Genomic DNA, 18,068 nt, shown 5'->3' on the forward strand with positions numbered 1-18,068 from the left:
GTTTGTAGGCTCCTGAATGTTTTCTGCATGTCATTTGCGATTATACATGGGGAAAGCCAACTGGTTGGTCAGTTTATATGTTGAGCCCTTTACAAGCATAATTTTTCTTCCCAGTTCCAAGCAATGAACATATAGGGAAAGACGTTGTGGAGCCACCATAGTTGGTTGCTGTGCTTTAAGTTTCTTTTGCTTAAATGGCCTCAGCAAAAGCTTATTTGCCTGTTGCACATGTACAGAATGTTTGGCCAGCAACGTCTTTTCTACAGCAGGATGGTGAAGTTGATTGAAGTCTTTATCATGAAGCTGGTATGTTTGGAGCATTTGCAGGACTGCGGCTGCACCAAACTTATTAAAGAAGGATTATAAAAATCTAAATCTAACATTGAATATCAGTTTTACCATTCGTAGAAAATCCAGGTCCGTGAGACTGACATCACATTGCAAAATTAAGTTATGGTACAAAATCTTTAAATCAATGCACATCAATCCTCTCTGAGAGGACACTTTGCAAGGGTCTACACATCCCGTGTACACCTGTTTTAATAAGTGATGTAACATCAAAATCAAAAATACTTCAACGGGATCAGGTAATTTTCTCTGTAATAGTGGGTTGATTGGAATTTAATTCATCCAAGAGAATGGTATCTGCAAAACTGCTTTGCATGTTATAAAAAAAAATGCTTATTTCACAACTTGCTTTTCACATAACCTCTTACCATTAATTTGCCTAACAGACATTGATCGCCCCAAAGGACTGACATTCACTGAGGTGAATGTCGATTCCATCAAAATTGCCTGGAAAAGCCCACAGGGGCACGTTTCCAAGTACAGGGTGACCTACTCGAGCCCTGAGGATGGAATCCATGAGGTCTTCCCCGGTGCTGAAGAAGAAACTGCAGAGCTGAAGGGCCTCAAGCCCGGTTCTGAGTACACAGTCAGTGTGGTTGCCTTGAACGGCGATAAGGAGAGCAAGCCCTTGATTGGAACGCAGTCCACAGGTATATCGTTCACTGCACCACTGGGTGCTCATGGGAGCAGAGGCTTTAGGCCCTGCTGAATGAATTAGTCAGGCTGTTGATTTCCATGTAAGGGGTAAAAAAAAAAAATTGCCTCTATTAGGAAGGCCCTCTTTATGGGGAATAGTAGTAAACAATGAAGTTTAGGTGATCTTTAAATCAAGTCTAATACGCGAACATTTTGGAGTAGCTTGGCTTATTAACAAGGCCATAAGATGAGACATTACAAGATAATTCTAAAATTTTGGATTATTTTCTGAGCCATGCCTCCCTGTGGCTGTACTCACTGTGTATAAAGGAGTATGGCATCCTAGAGCTTACTCTGAAAAAGGTACCCAAAATGAGCCATTTCATAGCAGCATATTTCTGAAAACTCGTGGGTAAGACCTTCTTTCTCTGGTTAGACAATCGTGTGCCCGGTGAATAATTTGCTTAAAAGATTGGGAACCAGACACATAGGGCAAATGCTTTCCACAATACTTTATCTTCTTGTGCTTTGTTTCTGAAGCACAGGGGCATGCTAAAGATGTGTCCTAGTGACAGCATAAACCCTGCAGGTGACAATCTGTGTTATTGCTCTTTGCTTCTCTTTGCTGCTTCTGTTATGATCCAATTTTCTTATGCTGCACTACAGAGAATACTTTAAATTTAGCAGTAATATCTGCCACAGGGTCCAAATAAAGCAAATCAAAACATAATTCTAACTTTGGGGGTATGGAATACTCTGGGAAATGGATTTTCATACAAGGATAATTTATATCAGAAGAGGGCTATTGCTCATCTTTCCATACAAATGAAAAATCAATCTCAATGGCCTACATCAGTCATTCTGACTTTTCAAAAAAAATGTTTAAGGGAGAGCAAAAACTTCTTCTACAACCTAAAGTCTCAGAATTCTGACACTTAACTGTGTTTCGAGTAATTCTGAACATTGGTGGATATAAAACATGCTTTCAGCAAACATTTTTTTTCATTTTCCATTCCTTTCTCGTACTAAACCTTTGATCAGGAAACTCACCTAACCCAAACCAAGCACAATCTGTTCTACCACTTGGGACTCACTTTACTGTCCGTTTTCCCCATTTCCTGTAAGATAACCTCTAACCAATGACCCTCCTGACAGCCATTCCTGCACCAACCAATCTGAAGTTCACTCAGGTTACCCCAACAAGCCTGACTGTCCAGTGGACAGCCCCCACTCTTGAGCTCACTGGCTATCGGGTGTGGGTGACCCCCAAGGAGAAGACAGGACCAACGAAAGAAATCAACCTTGCTCCCGATAGCACATCTGCGGTTATCTCAGGACTCATGGTAAGAAGTGAGCTTTTTCCTTGGAATATAGAACTAGGCCATCTCTTACACAGTTTAAGGTGGTAGAAATACATCATATTTAAATCTAATTATTTTCTTGGCCCCTGCCATCAAAAACTTTTATTGTGATTTTGTATCAATGTTATAAATAGCTTTGGATTTTGCACCGTTCTTTAAATGTATTCTGTTCACTTTAAAAGGGTATGTGTGGGTGCAAGGGGCAATTTAGAGTCAGGTTGACTGCATATATCTTCTTCAGTTATTATACATTTTCTATGCTGTTACCTTGGCAAGGAATATTCTCCAGCTTGTACCAACCCAGCCTGACCCTACCTTCATAGAACCACTTTTAATCCTTCTGGACTTGCATGCAAAAAAACTAGCCAGTAACCTAGGAAATTGATATACATTTAACAGAAGTCCAATTCCAGAAAAAACTATAGAAAGAGGGTTCAGAGGTAGGGTCTATGATCAGAAAAATTCACAGTTTATTCCTGTCTGTTCATAAAGAAACAGGCTAATATCCATTTTCCTCATTTTGTATCAGCTTAGTATAAGTATGTCAGTTATGGCTTACTTGGGCTTTCCCCCTACGGGCATTTTAAAATTGATATAATTTAAATTTGTTGTTGATCACCTGTAGTGCAGGGATGAAATTAATCTAGGAATGATAGTGCTGTAGGTTTTGCTAGTTTATTTATTTTTCTTTTATAACTATGGCATCTTTCCAATGCAGCAGTGAAAGTCACTGGGCTTCTGATTGCTGAAGCTTACCGTGCCCTTCTTTCTAGGTGGCCACCAAATATGAAGTGAATGTCTACGCTCTTAAGAACACTTTGACGAGCAGACCAGCTCAAGGAGTTGTCAGTACCTTGGAGAGTGAGTGATCAAACTTTTAAGTATCAAAAAACATTCTGTATAAACAAAAATTAAAGAATGCTAAATAGTTTTATAGACCACGAAGTTAACAATGGAGGGATTCCCAATCTGGGAATTGATTTGCTCATCCATCTTTTTTACTTAACTACTGGTGCCTTTGGTGTTATGAACAAAGACTAGTTTATGCTCTACTTGTTGGAATTTGTTTCCATAGAGTTAAGTTTGGGGAGGACATGCTGCTTTGTACTAAATGTTAATAGTGCAGTAGTATCGGAGCAAGTTGGGTCCAGATTCTAGTTTTCTGCCGTATCAATGAACTCCCCGTATATTCTTTCAGAAATCGTATAAAATGTCAATGTTTCCTTATGTATAAAATAAGGATAGCATTGCATCTGTTGAGAGAGAAAAAATATGAAGCCCTATGAAATGACAAAATACTAGCAATGCATGTATCTATCATTGCTGGCTGACCGTATTATTCTAACTCCTACTACACATATTTTACATTTTAATAAGTTAATAATTTTCACCTTTATTGAGGGATTTGTAGATGCTATAAACCAGCCTTGGGAACCACTGGTAGTATATCTTAACAAGCTTTTCAGTTCTTCCAAAAAGAGAAAGTGGATATTTTTATATTTCTAATTATTGTCAACCTCTGTTTCTGGCTGCCATAGGGGAAGTGTTCTACATTGTCATGTGTAGAAATAGATATATTTTTTGTATAATAAGGAAACATTTAAAATAAAATATCAAAGCCTTCCCCATATGAGCACTGATCTCAGCCTGTGATCCCACGCAGATGTCAGCCCTCCACGAAGAGCCCGTGTGACAGATGCCACTGAGACCACCATCACCATTAGCTGGAGAACCAAGACCGAGCCAATCACCGGCTTCCAAGTTGATGCTGTACCAGGAAATGGCCAGGCTCCAGTTCAGAGAATGATCAGCCCCGATGTCAGAAGCTACACCATCACAGGTCAGGGCACTCACTGTGCGGACCGTCATCCATTAGTTCAGTAGTTAGTCCAACACTTACAGGATTAAATTATTTCCAGAGCTTTATGATAAACCAGCTCTGTTCTTTAATACTTATTTTCAAACAATAATCAGAAATTGGTTTGTCCTGTGAATGCCCGATTTTATCTAACGTTTGCCAGAGAAATGGCACAAGTTCCATTTATCATTTTGATTTTTAGTCATTGTACCCTTTCTTGTATTAAGAAATTGTAACGTAATGCTTACAATGAAAAGTAACTAAAGTGGTTTAACATTAACATCGATGATATAGCGTAATTAAATTTAAAAAAAATCAACACTATAAAGATCAAAGTTGTTTTTAGAGAATGTTCAATATCTGAGTTAATTCAGCTCTCTTTGAGATTTAAAATTCTGATTCTAGTTACCAATCAAAGACCATCTGATTATGATAAAGAGAAGACACTCAATAGGTACTTGCCCCTCATTCTCTAATATAGGATTGTTATATTCTCAAATTTATTTTAGCCAGCATCTTGGTATGCATCAGTGATTTTTTTTTTTTGAGATACATTTCTCACTTACAGTTATTACCCATATCCTGCTCTAAATATATTGTTCAAATATAAACCACTTCTGTTTCATATAAATATGCGAGGGTAGAGGAACCATGAAAATTGCAGATGAGTTGAAACGTCCTAGTGAATCAAGATCAGATCAAAATTGTCTCTTCGAAAATCCCAGGCTTACAACCCGGCACTGACTACAAGATCCACTTGTCCACCCTGAACGAGAATGCCAGGAGCTCCCCTGTCATCATCGACGCCTCCACAGGTAACTATACTTTTACTGAAGACATGCCACTCACTTGTCTGTGACCAGTCATGTGAACTTAAGAAACAAAAATGAGGCTGCTACTTTTGTATTCTAGATCACAGTGGATCCTTTATACAGTGTACAGAGCCCTCAGATTCTCTCGAGTCTGTTTTTAAGGCTGGAAAAGAGTGTGGGAGTGATATTCTTGCTTATTCATTGTCTTAGAGACTTAATTTTGATTTCTTTTAGCCATCGATGCACCATCCAACCTGCATTTCCTGGCCACCACACCCAACTCCTTGCTGGTATCATGGCAGCCACCCCGAGCCAAGATTACTGGTTATATCATCAAGTATGAGAAGGCTGGGTCCCCTCTCAGAGAAGTGGTCCCTCGGCCCCGCCCTGGTGTCACAGAGGCTACTATCACTGGTATTGCTGCTTCCACGCTGTCGTCCTCTTCTTACTCCCTGGGACAGAAAGGGCCTCGCAGACTCCAGCTGCGTCTTCGAGGTCACACCATGAGAACGAGAAGCCCAAAGAGCATTCTCGGTGTAGGAGCTGTAAAGCTCAATACTTCCCAAAAGGCATGAGTCCATGTGAAGGAAGTAGTTTCAGTACTGACCTAATGGCTGAACATCTTTTTATTTGCTCTGCGTTTGCCAGATACTTGTCAGTCCTAGAAAAATACATGGTTCAGGGCAAACTAGCTAATTGAAGCCTCTTCTCTCTCACCTCCCTCAAGATCTGGTGATTTTGCAGGACTTGCCAGGGTGCCTCCTGCCCTCGCCCCTCATTATCCACTTTCACAGGAGAGGTCTCGAGGCCAAGTAATGCCCAGCTTCCCATATTGGAGAGAATGCCTGGCCTGGGGACTAGGCGTTGTCCATCTCGGTTGGAAACATCAGAAGCCTCTGGTATTATTTTTCTCCCAGAGATTACATTTTCTAACTGTGTATAAGGTATTGTCTGGACTTTCAAATCCTATAGAACACAAAGGTACCCGAAACAGACACTGTATTTTTAAGAAACTTTGGGGCCAGAAAAACAGAATTTGATATGAGAGGAGTTGAACTGGATACTTTCTCTAGGGACCCCACAAAGATTGGTCATTCTTTCCTTCACAGCCCTTACCTGTCCTCTGACTTTGCATTGATCCTGTCGCTGAGGGCTGTCTGATTATTGGGCCTAATTAAGCACCTTCATGGGTACAGTCTGCCACTGTCTCTCCCAAATGTCTACTCCACAGTGCTGAGAGATTTTTTTGCAATTCTGAAAGCAAAATAAGATCACGTGCTAAAAGAATGCCCAGGAAAATTTAGCATGAAAATGCTTATTCAGCTGCCAAGTTTGATAGTGAGATCGTTAATTGGTTTAGTGGCCATCGCATGCACAGCGTTTGGGTGTTTGTGGGAGGAAAGGAAGTCAGGTTTAGTTTCCAGCAGGACAGTGGGCAGAGGACACAGGATACTTGCTCTCAAGGGTGATTCCCAGTGAGATCTATTTCCACTTGACAAGCGGAGCACACAGATGCCACATGACGATCTGTCCTTCTTCAGGTCTGGAACCAGGAACCGAGTACACAATCCACATCATTGCCCTCAAGAACAACCAGAAGAGTGAGCCTCTGATTGGGAGGAAAATGACAGGTAAAGAAAGAGTGCCTTCTGGGTAACCTGGAGACGGTCAAGGGAAAACCAGTGACAGACGTTTACTAATTACAAATTTTGTGGTGCAAAGGGTCTCCGGGTTTCGATGCATTTCTCACGTATGTGCTGTGCTCTTGGATAGCAGGGATGGTACCCTAACGTAATCTGTTAGTTCAGTCTTATTCTTTCCTTAGCCAGTCAAAACAAAACCTTTGAGTCACCTTTAAACATTTCAGAACAGATCTGGAAATGTACAAGTGAAATGGCTACCGCTGCTATTTGTCTCTTCCTTTTGTTGATGTTAAAAATGTTTAAGAAAAAAAAGTTGCGAGAAAATTCCCTATTGGTCTTTATTGCTTGATTTCTGAAACTTGCAGCCAACAAAATGTCTTACTTTTTCACCCAATTTCAGTTTAATTTGAAGAAAGTGCTATATGTATGCTTATAGGAATGCAAAAATGAACACGTATGCATTTAACCTATTTCTACCATTTCACACCATTGACCCAAACCTCTGGAATTCTCATACTTCAAATGCTGATATAATTAATGTGCATTTTAGTCCTTAAACTTGATTCTCAATTGAAAAAAAAAAGGGGGGGGGGAGGGGGGGCGAGAAAGGCTGCACATTTATATTCCATTAGGCTTATTTTGAGCAGAGGCAGCTTCTGTGGGGCTCAGCGGTCTGAAGCTTTGTATGATAAATTCATACTAACACTTTTTCCATTTTAAACTCTAAAGCATGGCTGGGAAACGTTTTTTCTGCCAAGGGCCATACGAAATTATCAACTTGAAAAAATTGGCCTGTTATATTTGGTCAACCATTTAATTAACTCACCCCTGTTGCCTTGGCAGGGCCAGACCAAATGACTCCACGGGCCTGACTCGGCCCACAGCCCGGATGTTCCCCACCCCTGCTTTAAGGAACCTTTTGAGGGGAAAAATCATTACAATTTCTTTTTGGAAAAAGTGTTTTGTGACCTAAGAACTGCTAATTTTCCAGGGGCTTTGATCAAATTGATAAACAGTCATTGTTGCCTGAGTTGATGATGACTATTGCTGGTACTTCGGGGAGCTTTTTAACAAGCTTTGCTTTTTTGGCTCTAACCTCTCTTTGGCTAGATGAGCTTCCCAAACTGGTAACCCTTCCACACCCCAATCATCATGGACCAGAGATCTTGGATGTTCCCTCCACAGCTCAAAAGACCCCTTCTGACAACATTCCTGGCACTGCAGGTGGGCAGCCCAATGATGCTCGACAAATGATCTTTGAGGAGCATGGATTTAGGCGGACCACACCACCCACAATGGCCACCCCTGTCAGGCCGAGGCCAGGTCCGTATCCACCGAATGTAAATGCGGTGATCCAAATTGGTCATGTCCCCAAGGGGGGTGTAGACCACCTCTACCCTCATGTTGTGGGACTCAAACCAAATGCTTCTACAGGACAAGAAGCTCTCTCTCAGACAACCATCTCTTGGACCCCACTCCAGGAAAGCTCTGAGTATATAATTTCATGTAATCCAGTTGGCACTGATGAAGAAACCTTACAGGTATTTAATGGCTTTTTCTCTTTACTTCTGACTGAGAAGCTGGGAAAGGAGCAAGCTAGACAACAGAAGTGAGCAAAACTCCCATATCAAGTGGCTGACATTTCCAGGACCTCTTAGCTCACTCGATTTGAGCCCTAATATATATATTTTTTTTCTTTTTCATCTCAATGTGCTACTACTTTTGGGTGGGGGTTGGAGGGAGTGACATTCGTTTTTATTTAGCAAAAAGAATGAAACCCTCTCTTATTTTTTTTTTAAACTATACATTTATTGATTTTTTACAGAGAGGAAGAGAGAGGGCTAGAGAGTTAGAAACATCGATGAGAGAGAATCATCGATCAGCTGCCTCTTGCACACCCCCTACTGGGGATGTGCCCGCAACCAAGGTACATACCCTTGACTGAAATCGTACCCGGGACCTTTCAGTCCGCAGGCCAACGCTCTGTCCACTGAGCCAAACCTGCTTCGGCAATATTCTGCCTGAATTTAAGTCTGTGCTCATAAGGGCTGACACACCATCCTATGGTTTGTCCTTGAAGACTCCCATTATCTACGATAGGTCTGAGGAGAAAGAACTCAGGGGAAGCTGTGCATATCAGCTGTTGTAAGTGATTGATTCTCTAAAACTTCTGTTCTTTAATTTGTCTTGCTGGCATCAATTTTATTGTATTCTTAGTTTTAGAAAAGTGGCAGAATTTTAAAAACTGACTGCAACTGTGGAAGATTTATGAGCTTAGAAGCTTGAGTTGGAGGATTGTCCAAAGTGTCTTAAGGATCCCGGTGGGGGTCCTGATAGAGAGTTAGAAACATCAATGAGAGAGAATCATCGATCAGCTGCCTCTTGCACACCCCCTACTGGGGATGTGCCCACAACCAAGGTACATGCCCTTGACCGGAATCGAACCCGGGAGGGATGGATAAATCTCCCTGCAGTGCCCACCTTCTGTGTGAAGGGGGCATGGCCAGGGTTTCCCAGGCTTGTGCAGACCTGCGGATGCAGCAGCTGGAACAGAGACTGTCTCTCCAATTACTGAGGGCTCCTGGTGACTGTGGAGCACACGGGGTAGATTTTTGGCAGGTAGAAGTGTTGGCCATTCACCCCACGTTCCATTTCCCTTCTTGGCTGTGATGGACCTTTTTTTAAAAATATATTTTATTGATTTTTACAGAGAGGAAGGGAGAGAGACAGAGAGCTAGAAAACGTCGATGAGAGAGAAACATCGACCAGCTGCCTCTTGCACACCCCCCACTGGGGATGTGCCCGCAACCAACGTACATGCCCCTGACCAGAATCGAACCTGGGACCTTTATCAGTCCGCAGACCGACGCTCTACCACTGAGCCAAACCGGTTTTGGCTGTTACGGACCTTTTATCCCCTCTGCTTTATTAGTGTCCCTTTATTCTATTTACACAGTGAGGGTTATTGATAAGCGCATAGGGAACGTTATAGATTCCTCCCTCTAATGCTTTCTCCTCTCCTTTGGATGTGCCAATCATGGCAGTTCCGAGTTCCTGGAACTTCTACTAGTGCTACCCTGACGGGCCTCACCAGAGGGACCACCTACAACATCATCGTGGAAGCAGTGAAGGACCAGCTGAGGCACAAGGTTCGGGAGGAGGTTGTCACTGTGGGCAACTCGGGTACGTGAACACCTGTGCTACCCCGGCCCGGGCTCCCCTCGGGGGCGCTTTCTGCCCCGACTGCTCCGCTGCTGCTGCTGCTGCTCTCCTTGAGCTTTGGGAAGTAATGTTACACCGTGAAGTACACGAGCAACTTTCCATTGAATTACAGTGGAACCCCCTTTCTCAAACTGAATTCGTTTTCCCCATTAGAAAGAATGTAAACTGACCCCCCCCCCATGATTTCCTGTCTTAATCTTTCTCCTCTACAGTACATGTCTAATGTACTATTTATAAGTGAACACTTTAAAAAAAAAAAAGGACATGAAATGTAGATGAAAATTTAACAAAAAGGAAATGGATGGTAGGAAAATGGAAATGAAGCAATGATTTTAAGCAGCAAAAGCAAAAACAAACAAAAACAAAACAAAGCATGAGAATATTCACAGCACAATATCCTGAGGTTTTCACAGTGTTAAACTGACTCCCATGTGCACCTTCTCGCCTCTGTCACCAGGGAGTGCGTGACTGATCAGACAGGCGTCGGTATGAAACGGTGGTCAGGTTGAGAAGTGAATTGTTCAATATGGGAGACATTTGAGAAACTAGGTTCCATTGTATTTCTCTAGTATCTTTGTAAAACACATACGTATCTGACAGAGGCACAAACTGGGACGTAATGATTGACCTGGCACAAGCTCAGGTCCTTCGTCGGACACTCCTGAGTCCTTGCCAGTGAGTGCCTTTCTGAGCTGATACAGGGTACAGGTCCCCTGACCTCTCTGCCCAGCCGTCTGCATGTCACCATGTTGGAGTCCTCTTGAGTGATTCTTAACTACCTACCGGACCCGATGAGAGGGACTTCCCCACCCGTGGACTTTAGGGGCAGCTGGTGTTTGTTCCTCGTGTAAAATGCTACAACACAGCCCATTTCTGACTAAGGGCTTCCTTATTCCATTGTGAGCTCCATTTTTTTCATTTTATTTATTTATTTTTTCTAATGACCCAGATCCAAAACCTCTGTCGAGGTTAAGTGGTCCTTGACTCTCTACAACTCCTGGGACGTCCTTTTAAACAAGTAGAGTGTCTGTCCTTGGGCTCTTCAAACTGCAGCAGCTGAAGATTCTCCAGGAAACATAAGATCGGGAGTAATCAAAACCCTGAGTCCTGAATCTTCCCGTCAGAGGGTGTCTTGCCAGCAGGGAGGGGAAATCCTTCCTCTGCCCAGGACTGGCTTTATTTTATTTTATTTTATTTTATTTTATTTTAAAAATATGTTTTATTGATTTTTTTGCAGAGAGGAATGCAGAGGGAGAGAGAGAAACATTGATGAGAGAGAAACATCAGTCAGCTGCCTCTTGCACACCCCCTACTGGGTATGTACCCACAACCAAGGTACATGCCCTTGACCGGAATTGAACCCGGGACCCTTTAGTCCCCAGACAGACGCTCTATCCATTGAGCCAAACTGATTAGGGCTGGCTTTATTTCTAGGGCCAGGGGACTTAGTCTCAGCATCCTTCCTCATCTGACGGTGCTGTTTACATGTATGAATGCATGTGAATTAAGCAGTTGCATAGCTGGCAGAAGATGGGGGACAGGGTGTTATTTGTGCTAGTTGTAGCGTATACCCATGGTAACACATGCCCTTTGCCTCTGTGGTTTTACTAGTAGAATGCCACGTAAAAGGGATTTTTAAGAGCACAAAGGTCCTTGTGCTTTTCCACATCTTTTTTTTTTTTTTTTTAAGATTCCATCTCCCTAACTTTAGTCCGATGGAATTTTAATGCCTGGCTATTTTTAGGAGGCTTAGTGAAACCCCTCGTAGCTGTTATAAGTTCCTTCTATTTTTCTTTCCGCCTCCGTATTCCCAGAAGTGGCATTCTGCATTCTAGCCAGGCTCTCCTGGCTGTGAAACAGACTTCACAGTCTGCCCAGACTATTTTTTTTCCAAGGTGTTGCCTTTTAAAAATAGTAGGCACTTCAAATATCTATGGCTTTTGAGCTTTTGATTTTTGCTTTGTAAACAGTGAGATTGCATACACACTGGGATGCAAAGACACAGAAGTTAGCTTATTTAAGTTTTAAAATAATGTGAAACATGCTTTGTTTGCATAAATTACTTTACAATAAGGTTTCCCCAAACATGAAGATCTAGATCTTGGCAACGTGAAGAGACTCCATTGCCGATTCCCAAGTCATTCATTTCTATTGCTTCCTCTTATCTGGAACAATTGATTTTGTTGATAAAAAGCAATCCTACCATTGCAATAATGTACAAAAATGTCAAAGTTTAGCACTCTTTTGCAAAATTTGCAAAAATAATGGTGAAGGTCACGTTATAATGGAGTATTGCAGTGAAAACAAAAGATGCCCTCTGAAGATTATTCTTTATTTGGTGAGCTCATCCTAAATGCTGGTAATGGACCAGTACTTTGAATTCATGAGCTCACGTGGCCTTCTCAAGATGCAGAGCAGGTAGAGATGTTTTGAGTATTATCCCCATATCACAGATCCCTGTAATATAATAACTAGCTTAAGGGCAGTGGGTACTGATGGAGAGGTGTTTCCAGTCTTTGCATCTTAACTCGCTTAAGCTGAGTCCAGATCCGTTCCATGTTCTGTAGACTAGATTTACCAGGAATGAATTTTTAGAACTGATGACCAAAATGAAAGATGGGTTTATTTTCAAGTGTCCCCGGGCAGCATCTGAGCGTTGCTTATTGGAGCAGCTGCTGCGCTGATGGACAGGTGAATGCTTTTGAATGGTCCTGGCGCTTTTGGTCAGATTAAATCATTACGTGGGATAGTCAGTTTTCTTCTTATCCTCCAAAAACTGCGAATAAGATGTCTTTTTTATTGCCTCTTCCTCCTTTTCTTCATGCAGTTGACCAAACCACGGATGACTCGTGCTTCGACCCCTACACGGTGTCGCATTACGCCGTCGGACAGGAGTGGGAGCGGTTGTCAGAGTCTGGCTTTAAGCTCTCCTGCCAGTGCTTGGGCTTTGGCAGCGGTCACTTCAGATGTGACTCGTCTAGTGAGTAGCTTGCTTTGTCCATCCACTCGTCTGTCTCTCTCCCCCAGCCCCACGCATTCGCACAGTGTGCCAGGGACTCATGTTTGGCAGGCGCGGGCTCTTCCAAACATGAAGCAAACAGGGCGAGACTGCTTGGCTCAAAGTAACATTTTGCATCATAGAAAAATGATGGGAAATTTTACTTGTGGAACATTGCTGACTTCAAGGGTACTATGCCAAGAGGACAGTTACAATAAAATTTGTGGTGGTAATCTGATTAAACTCTTCGGTTAAGATACATGAGCTAAGTCAGATTCTTTGGAGCCAGGTCAAGTGAGAGACAAAAGAAACCCCGAGTTTCTTTTAACCTTTAGTGTTGAGTCAGCTCAGAGGTAAATATTTATGTTTACAAACACTCTTTCTTTTCTTTGTTCTTTTTTTTTTAAATAGTTTTATTTATTTCAGAGAGGAAGAGAGATGGAAACATCAATGATGAGAGAAGGTCATTGATTGACTGCCTTCTCCATGCTCCCCACTGGGGATGGAGCCTACAACCTGGGCCTGTGCCCTTGACCAGAATCAAACCTGGGACCCTTCAGACTGCAGGCCGATGCTCTATCCACTGAGCCAAACCATAGGGCAACACTGTCTCAACATAAACCAAACAAACTTGTATCAGAGTATACACACATGCACACTCCCATATCACACATACATAAATGCGTACCAGGTAGTTTGAATCTTTCTAAGTAATGCAGGGAGTGAGTAGATATTATGTATAGATAATTATAATTAAGAATCTTTAATTAAAATTTATATAATTTTCAAATTATAAAGAGATGGTAATACATGAATTATGTTTCAGTTAAAATAATTTGAGGAATTACTATATTTTGAGACTCAGTAGTAGAATTTATTAACCTTTTATTTATGCTTTGTTTTTAGGGGATGTATTATTGATAATTGGTTCATTTTTATAGGTGTTCATCATTATGCCTTATAAATAAACCTTGTATAGACATAAAAGTAGTTCAGTTGTATAAATGAAAAAAATCGCCTAATATGTATAAACCTTGTAAACTACTTTTAAGTTTGTATATTTATTGCCTATATAAAAGTTAGATGCAATTTTGAGTGCAGAGCTATAATTTGATTTATGTGGCTCAAATGACTTTTTTTTTTTTTGCCTCAAATGACATATTCTTTGCTTACATGTCTTAACTGTTGATTAACTTAAAGTGTAAGGAATGACATTGATAAAATGGAAGTAATATATTGTTTTACAAACTTCTGAAGAGTGTTTTGTTTTGTTATGAACTGTGGAGATGAAAAAGTTAACTGTTATGTGTAGTACCCTGTTTTCCAGAAAATAAGACAGTGTCTTATATTAATTTTTTCTCCCAAAGTTGCGCTAGGTCTTATTTTTGGAGGATGTCTTATTTTTGGGGAAACACGGTAGTAAAGATGTATAACTGTGACGGTTAGCTCTCCTTAAAACCAGTCTTATTTTTAAGATAGTAACCAATGCTTTATCTATTGTTGGCTTTTTTATTTTTTATTTTTATTTTTTTATACACAGGTTTGTTTTTCTCTTCTCATTTATAAGACACATATCATGGCATAAAGAAACCTGTTGATCTTTGTGGGAGTTTTTTTGGTTAATGGAGCTACTTTGTATCTGCAAATCCAAAGTGGTTTTCTACTCCTAAAATCCTCAAATCCTACTTTAGTTTTACCTTAATAATGAGGATTCAAATGAAGGTCACTGACTGTTCTGGTGATGTGATTACGGTGGAATAAATTGAATCTTAAAAGAGTTAAAGTCAAGTGGTTTGTCTTAGGCATGATGACCTTTAACCTTCCTTACCATTCCTTCCAGATGTGTGTGTGACATGTCCCAGGGCAGTCACTGTCTTGTGAGTCTGAACCCACCACTAACTCTTTGCCTGACCTCCCCCTCCCCCCACCCCACAGAGTGGTGCCACGACAACGGTGTGAACTACAAGATCGGAGAGAAGTGGGATCACCAGAAAGAGAACGGCCAGCTGCTGAGCTGCACGTGTCTTGGAAACGGAAAAGGAGAATTCAAGTGCGAGCCTCGTACGTGGCCACAGATCATTATTAGGGTCTTGTCAAGCACTCTCCCACTCGTTACCCAGCTGCCGCTCTCACTCATGGAAAGGCGTGGAGTTGTGAGGTCTCCCTGAGGCACGGACAGTGGGCTTATTAATCTTGTGATCTGGGAAAGCAAGAGACAGGCTTCCAAAGAGAGCCGCGATTTTAATGTTATCACAGGCACCTCAGCGCTTTTCCAACCTGAGCGTGTTGACCATAAACTGCAGTGAAAAGTCATCAGAAAGCCTTACGAGTCTTTACACTCAGCTTTTAAGATACGATCTCCGTCTTCTCAGTTTATTAGATCAGGTTTTTGGAAATGCTGCTCTGTGGTCCATTCTATGACGAATTGTTCCCATGAACCTGTGGTGCTTTGGTTGTGCTGATGCAAATGTAGGCGGGGAGAGAGGCCACCCCCGCACCAGGGTCCCGTCTGTCTGGTGGCTCTCAGTCTCACACACACTTCTGACTTGTGTCTCCGTGTAGATGAGGCCACGTGCTATGATGATGGGAAGACATACCACACGGGAGAGCAGTGGCAGAAGGAGTATCTGGGCGCCATCTGCTCCTGCACATGCTTCGGAGGCCAGCGGGTAAGGCTCTCTGCTACTTAGATGAGATCAGGAGAAGCCGGTTCAGGGCTGAGCTGCTTTTGTGCATGCTGTACGCACAGGTGTGGCAGTGCCCCCTACGAAATGTTGAAGCACCTCATTTCCTGTTGGCACAGAGCTGCCTGGGTGATACCCTTTCCGGTCCTCCCCTTTGGTGGCAGCCCCAGCCCCAGCCCCTTCCACACCCATGTCCTCAGGCTGTTCTCTCTTTGGCACCTCACCTGTTCAAGTTGGGTAGCACTCAGCCTCCAGCTCCAATTGAAAGAACAGGTGCCCCTTTGGCATTAGTGAAGTGTTGGATAGCACCCCAGATCTAAGACAGTGCCCCTTCTACCCACCCTTCCGCTTGAGGAATCAGCCAACATATATTCTACAAACGTTATAAATTCATGAAATCACCATCCAAGTGTCCTTTGTGATTGAACTGCTTATAATTTGCCAATGAAGAGCTGACATTCTTTAGTAACCCACGCGCCAACCCTGTGATGTGCTGCTCTTCTCGTAACCCCATCTGACTGCATGCCTCTGCCCCCAGGGCTGGCGCTGTGACAACTGCCGCAAGCCAGGCGCAGGCCCCGGCCCCGAGGGAGCTGCTGGTCACTCCTACAACCAGTATTCTCCGAGATACCCACCCAGCTCTGTGAGTACCTGTGCATGAACGTGTCTCCCTTAAGTGCAACTAGTCACATAGCGAGGACTCTCTTTCCATGGGTCCTTTTCTTTCGAACAAACCTATTTTAAGAACAAAACAAAATAACCTTTAAATAACTTGAGTACTGCATCCTATAACGTAATTTTGCTTCTAATGGATAACCTCTTGAACATCACCTTTTACCCAGTTTATTGAGTTTGTTGCTAGTTCTCTCTCTCTCTCTTTTTTTTTAATATATATTTTTATTGATTTCAGAGAGGAAGGGAGAGGGAAGAGATAGAAATGTCAATGATGAGTGAGAATCATTGATCGGCTGCCTCCTGCACATACCCCACTGGGGATCAAAATCACAACCCAGGCAAGTGCCCTCACTGAGAATCGAGCTATGACCTCCTATTGCTAGGTTCTTAAAGCTAGAAACATTCTATCTAGAAGTAATCATCATGGAAGCCCCCCCTCCCCCTTTTTTTTTTCTGTACCCTTTGCAGTATTTGCTGCTCATTTTTTCTTCGTCTTCCATTTCAACAGACTGTCGACTGCCCAATTGAGTGCTTCATGCCGGTAGGTGTCCAGGCTGACAGAGAAGATTCCCGAGAGTAACGTTTCCAGCCCAGAAAACCACACGTGGATCTCTGCCGAGGCCCCTCCAAGCTGGAGCGCCATTAGCAGACCCCATGCTAGAGTGTTTGTTTCTTCCTTAAGCCCTTTGCTCTGGAGAGTAACTTCTCCAGCTTCAGCTCAGTCCACAGCTTCTCCAAGCATCACCCTGGCAGTGTTTTGAGATTTTTATGGTTAAGCAGGGGCAGTTCCTTGCCTGTGCTGCTCCAGAGTGTTCAACACTGCTCAGTATTTTTAACGAGATGATTCTAATGGGTGATTTGGTTTGGGATCCGCTGGGAAACGCATGCACCAACCCAGATGCAGAATGTACTGACGTGATTATTACCAAAACTTTAAGTGGGAAAGTTACCCAAACACTTCTGCTTCCAGTTAACCGTCTGGCCCGCAATATTGTAGGAACGGCATGTCCCCGTGACATTTAAAATATCCACAGTGCTCACTTTTTCCAAATGATTCTAGTAATTGCCTAGAAATATCTTTCTCTTACCTGTTATTTATCAATTCCCCCTCCCCCCCCCAGTATTTTTATATGGAAAAATTTTGCATTGAAGACACACTTAGTATGCAGTTGATAAGAGGAATTTGGTTTAATAATGGTTGGTGATTATTTTTTATACTGTACATGCCAAAGCTTTACTACTGTGGAAAGACAACTGTTTTAATAAAAGATTTACATTCCACAACTTGAACGTCATGGCTCTTCTTGTATGTACAGACGTTTTGGGGGAAATCTTATGGTTGTCCTTTTTCTTAGTTCAGCAACACTTCAACACCTCTGTGTTCAGCTCTCTAATTCTTGGAGATTTCAGTACAAGAGTTTCTAAAAAGCACAGTTTCATTCTTGTCCTTTCACCTCCTCGGCAATGGAGACTTTTATATGTCCCACTTTACCACATTTAAGTGGATGTAACTATTCATCCAGCTTGTTAGCTAGTTCTTCAGAAGTAAAGTCAGAACAACCCCTAGTTGCTCTTTTCTAATTAAAATTCTTCCCTCCCCAGAGATTACCTGCAAGGGGAATGCAAAGGTGGCAGATACAGAAGCTGCTTGAATAGAAGAGAAGGAAGGAATGTCCTAGGAAAACCCTGGGGTGTGAATTGCCTCAATCCAACCTGTCTGCATTCGTATCAGCCGTTTTAGGGGCCCCCAGCTGGACAGTTAGCTTAGTTTTGGTCTGCAAAAGCCAAACTTTGGGGAAACAACAGAACTCGAGATTAAACCTGGCACACT

The 18,068-nt window shown here is 42.3% G+C and overlaps 1 protein-coding gene across 4 annotated transcripts in view; it reads left to right on the forward strand.

Annotated features, from left to right (window-relative positions):
- FN1 (fibronectin 1) overlaps nucleotides 1–17,521 on the forward strand; it is a 66,405-nt gene extending 48,884 nt beyond the window's left edge. For 2 of the 4 annotated variants that reach the window (XM_045575664.1, XM_045575665.1), the window contains 14 exons: nucleotides 735–998; nucleotides 2,140–2,327; nucleotides 3,119–3,206; nucleotides 4,009–4,185; nucleotides 4,929–5,018; nucleotides 5,250–5,429; nucleotides 6,557–6,646; nucleotides 7,769–8,199; nucleotides 9,703–9,841; nucleotides 12,708–12,860; nucleotides 14,814–14,939; nucleotides 15,441–15,547; nucleotides 16,101–16,205; nucleotides 16,746–17,521. In XM_045575664.1, the coding sequence (XP_045431620.1) occupies nucleotides 735–998; nucleotides 2,140–2,327; nucleotides 3,119–3,206; nucleotides 4,009–4,185; nucleotides 4,929–5,018; nucleotides 5,250–5,429; nucleotides 6,557–6,646; nucleotides 7,769–8,199; nucleotides 9,703–9,841; nucleotides 12,708–12,860; nucleotides 14,814–14,939; nucleotides 15,441–15,547; nucleotides 16,101–16,205; nucleotides 16,746–16,817 (2,210 nt within the window). In that variant the 3' untranslated portion in view covers nucleotides 16,818–17,521. The remainder of the gene's footprint in view (nucleotides 1–734; nucleotides 999–2,139; nucleotides 2,328–3,118; nucleotides 3,207–4,008; nucleotides 4,186–4,928; nucleotides 5,019–5,249; nucleotides 5,430–6,556; nucleotides 6,647–7,768; nucleotides 8,200–9,702; nucleotides 9,842–12,707; nucleotides 12,861–14,813; nucleotides 14,940–15,440; nucleotides 15,548–16,100; nucleotides 16,206–16,745) is intronic. The other 2 variants (XM_045575666.1, XM_045575667.1) reach the window with 2 other exon arrangements.
- The last annotated feature ends 547 nt before the right edge of the window (nucleotides 17,522–18,068 follow it).

This window comes from Pipistrellus kuhlii, unplaced genomic scaffold (genome assembly GCF_014108245.1).
Source record: "Pipistrellus kuhlii isolate mPipKuh1 unplaced genomic scaffold, mPipKuh1.p scaffold_m20_p_7, whole genome shotgun sequence".
NCBI classification, from domain to species: domain Eukaryota; kingdom Metazoa; phylum Chordata; class Mammalia; order Chiroptera; family Vespertilionidae; genus Pipistrellus; species Pipistrellus kuhlii.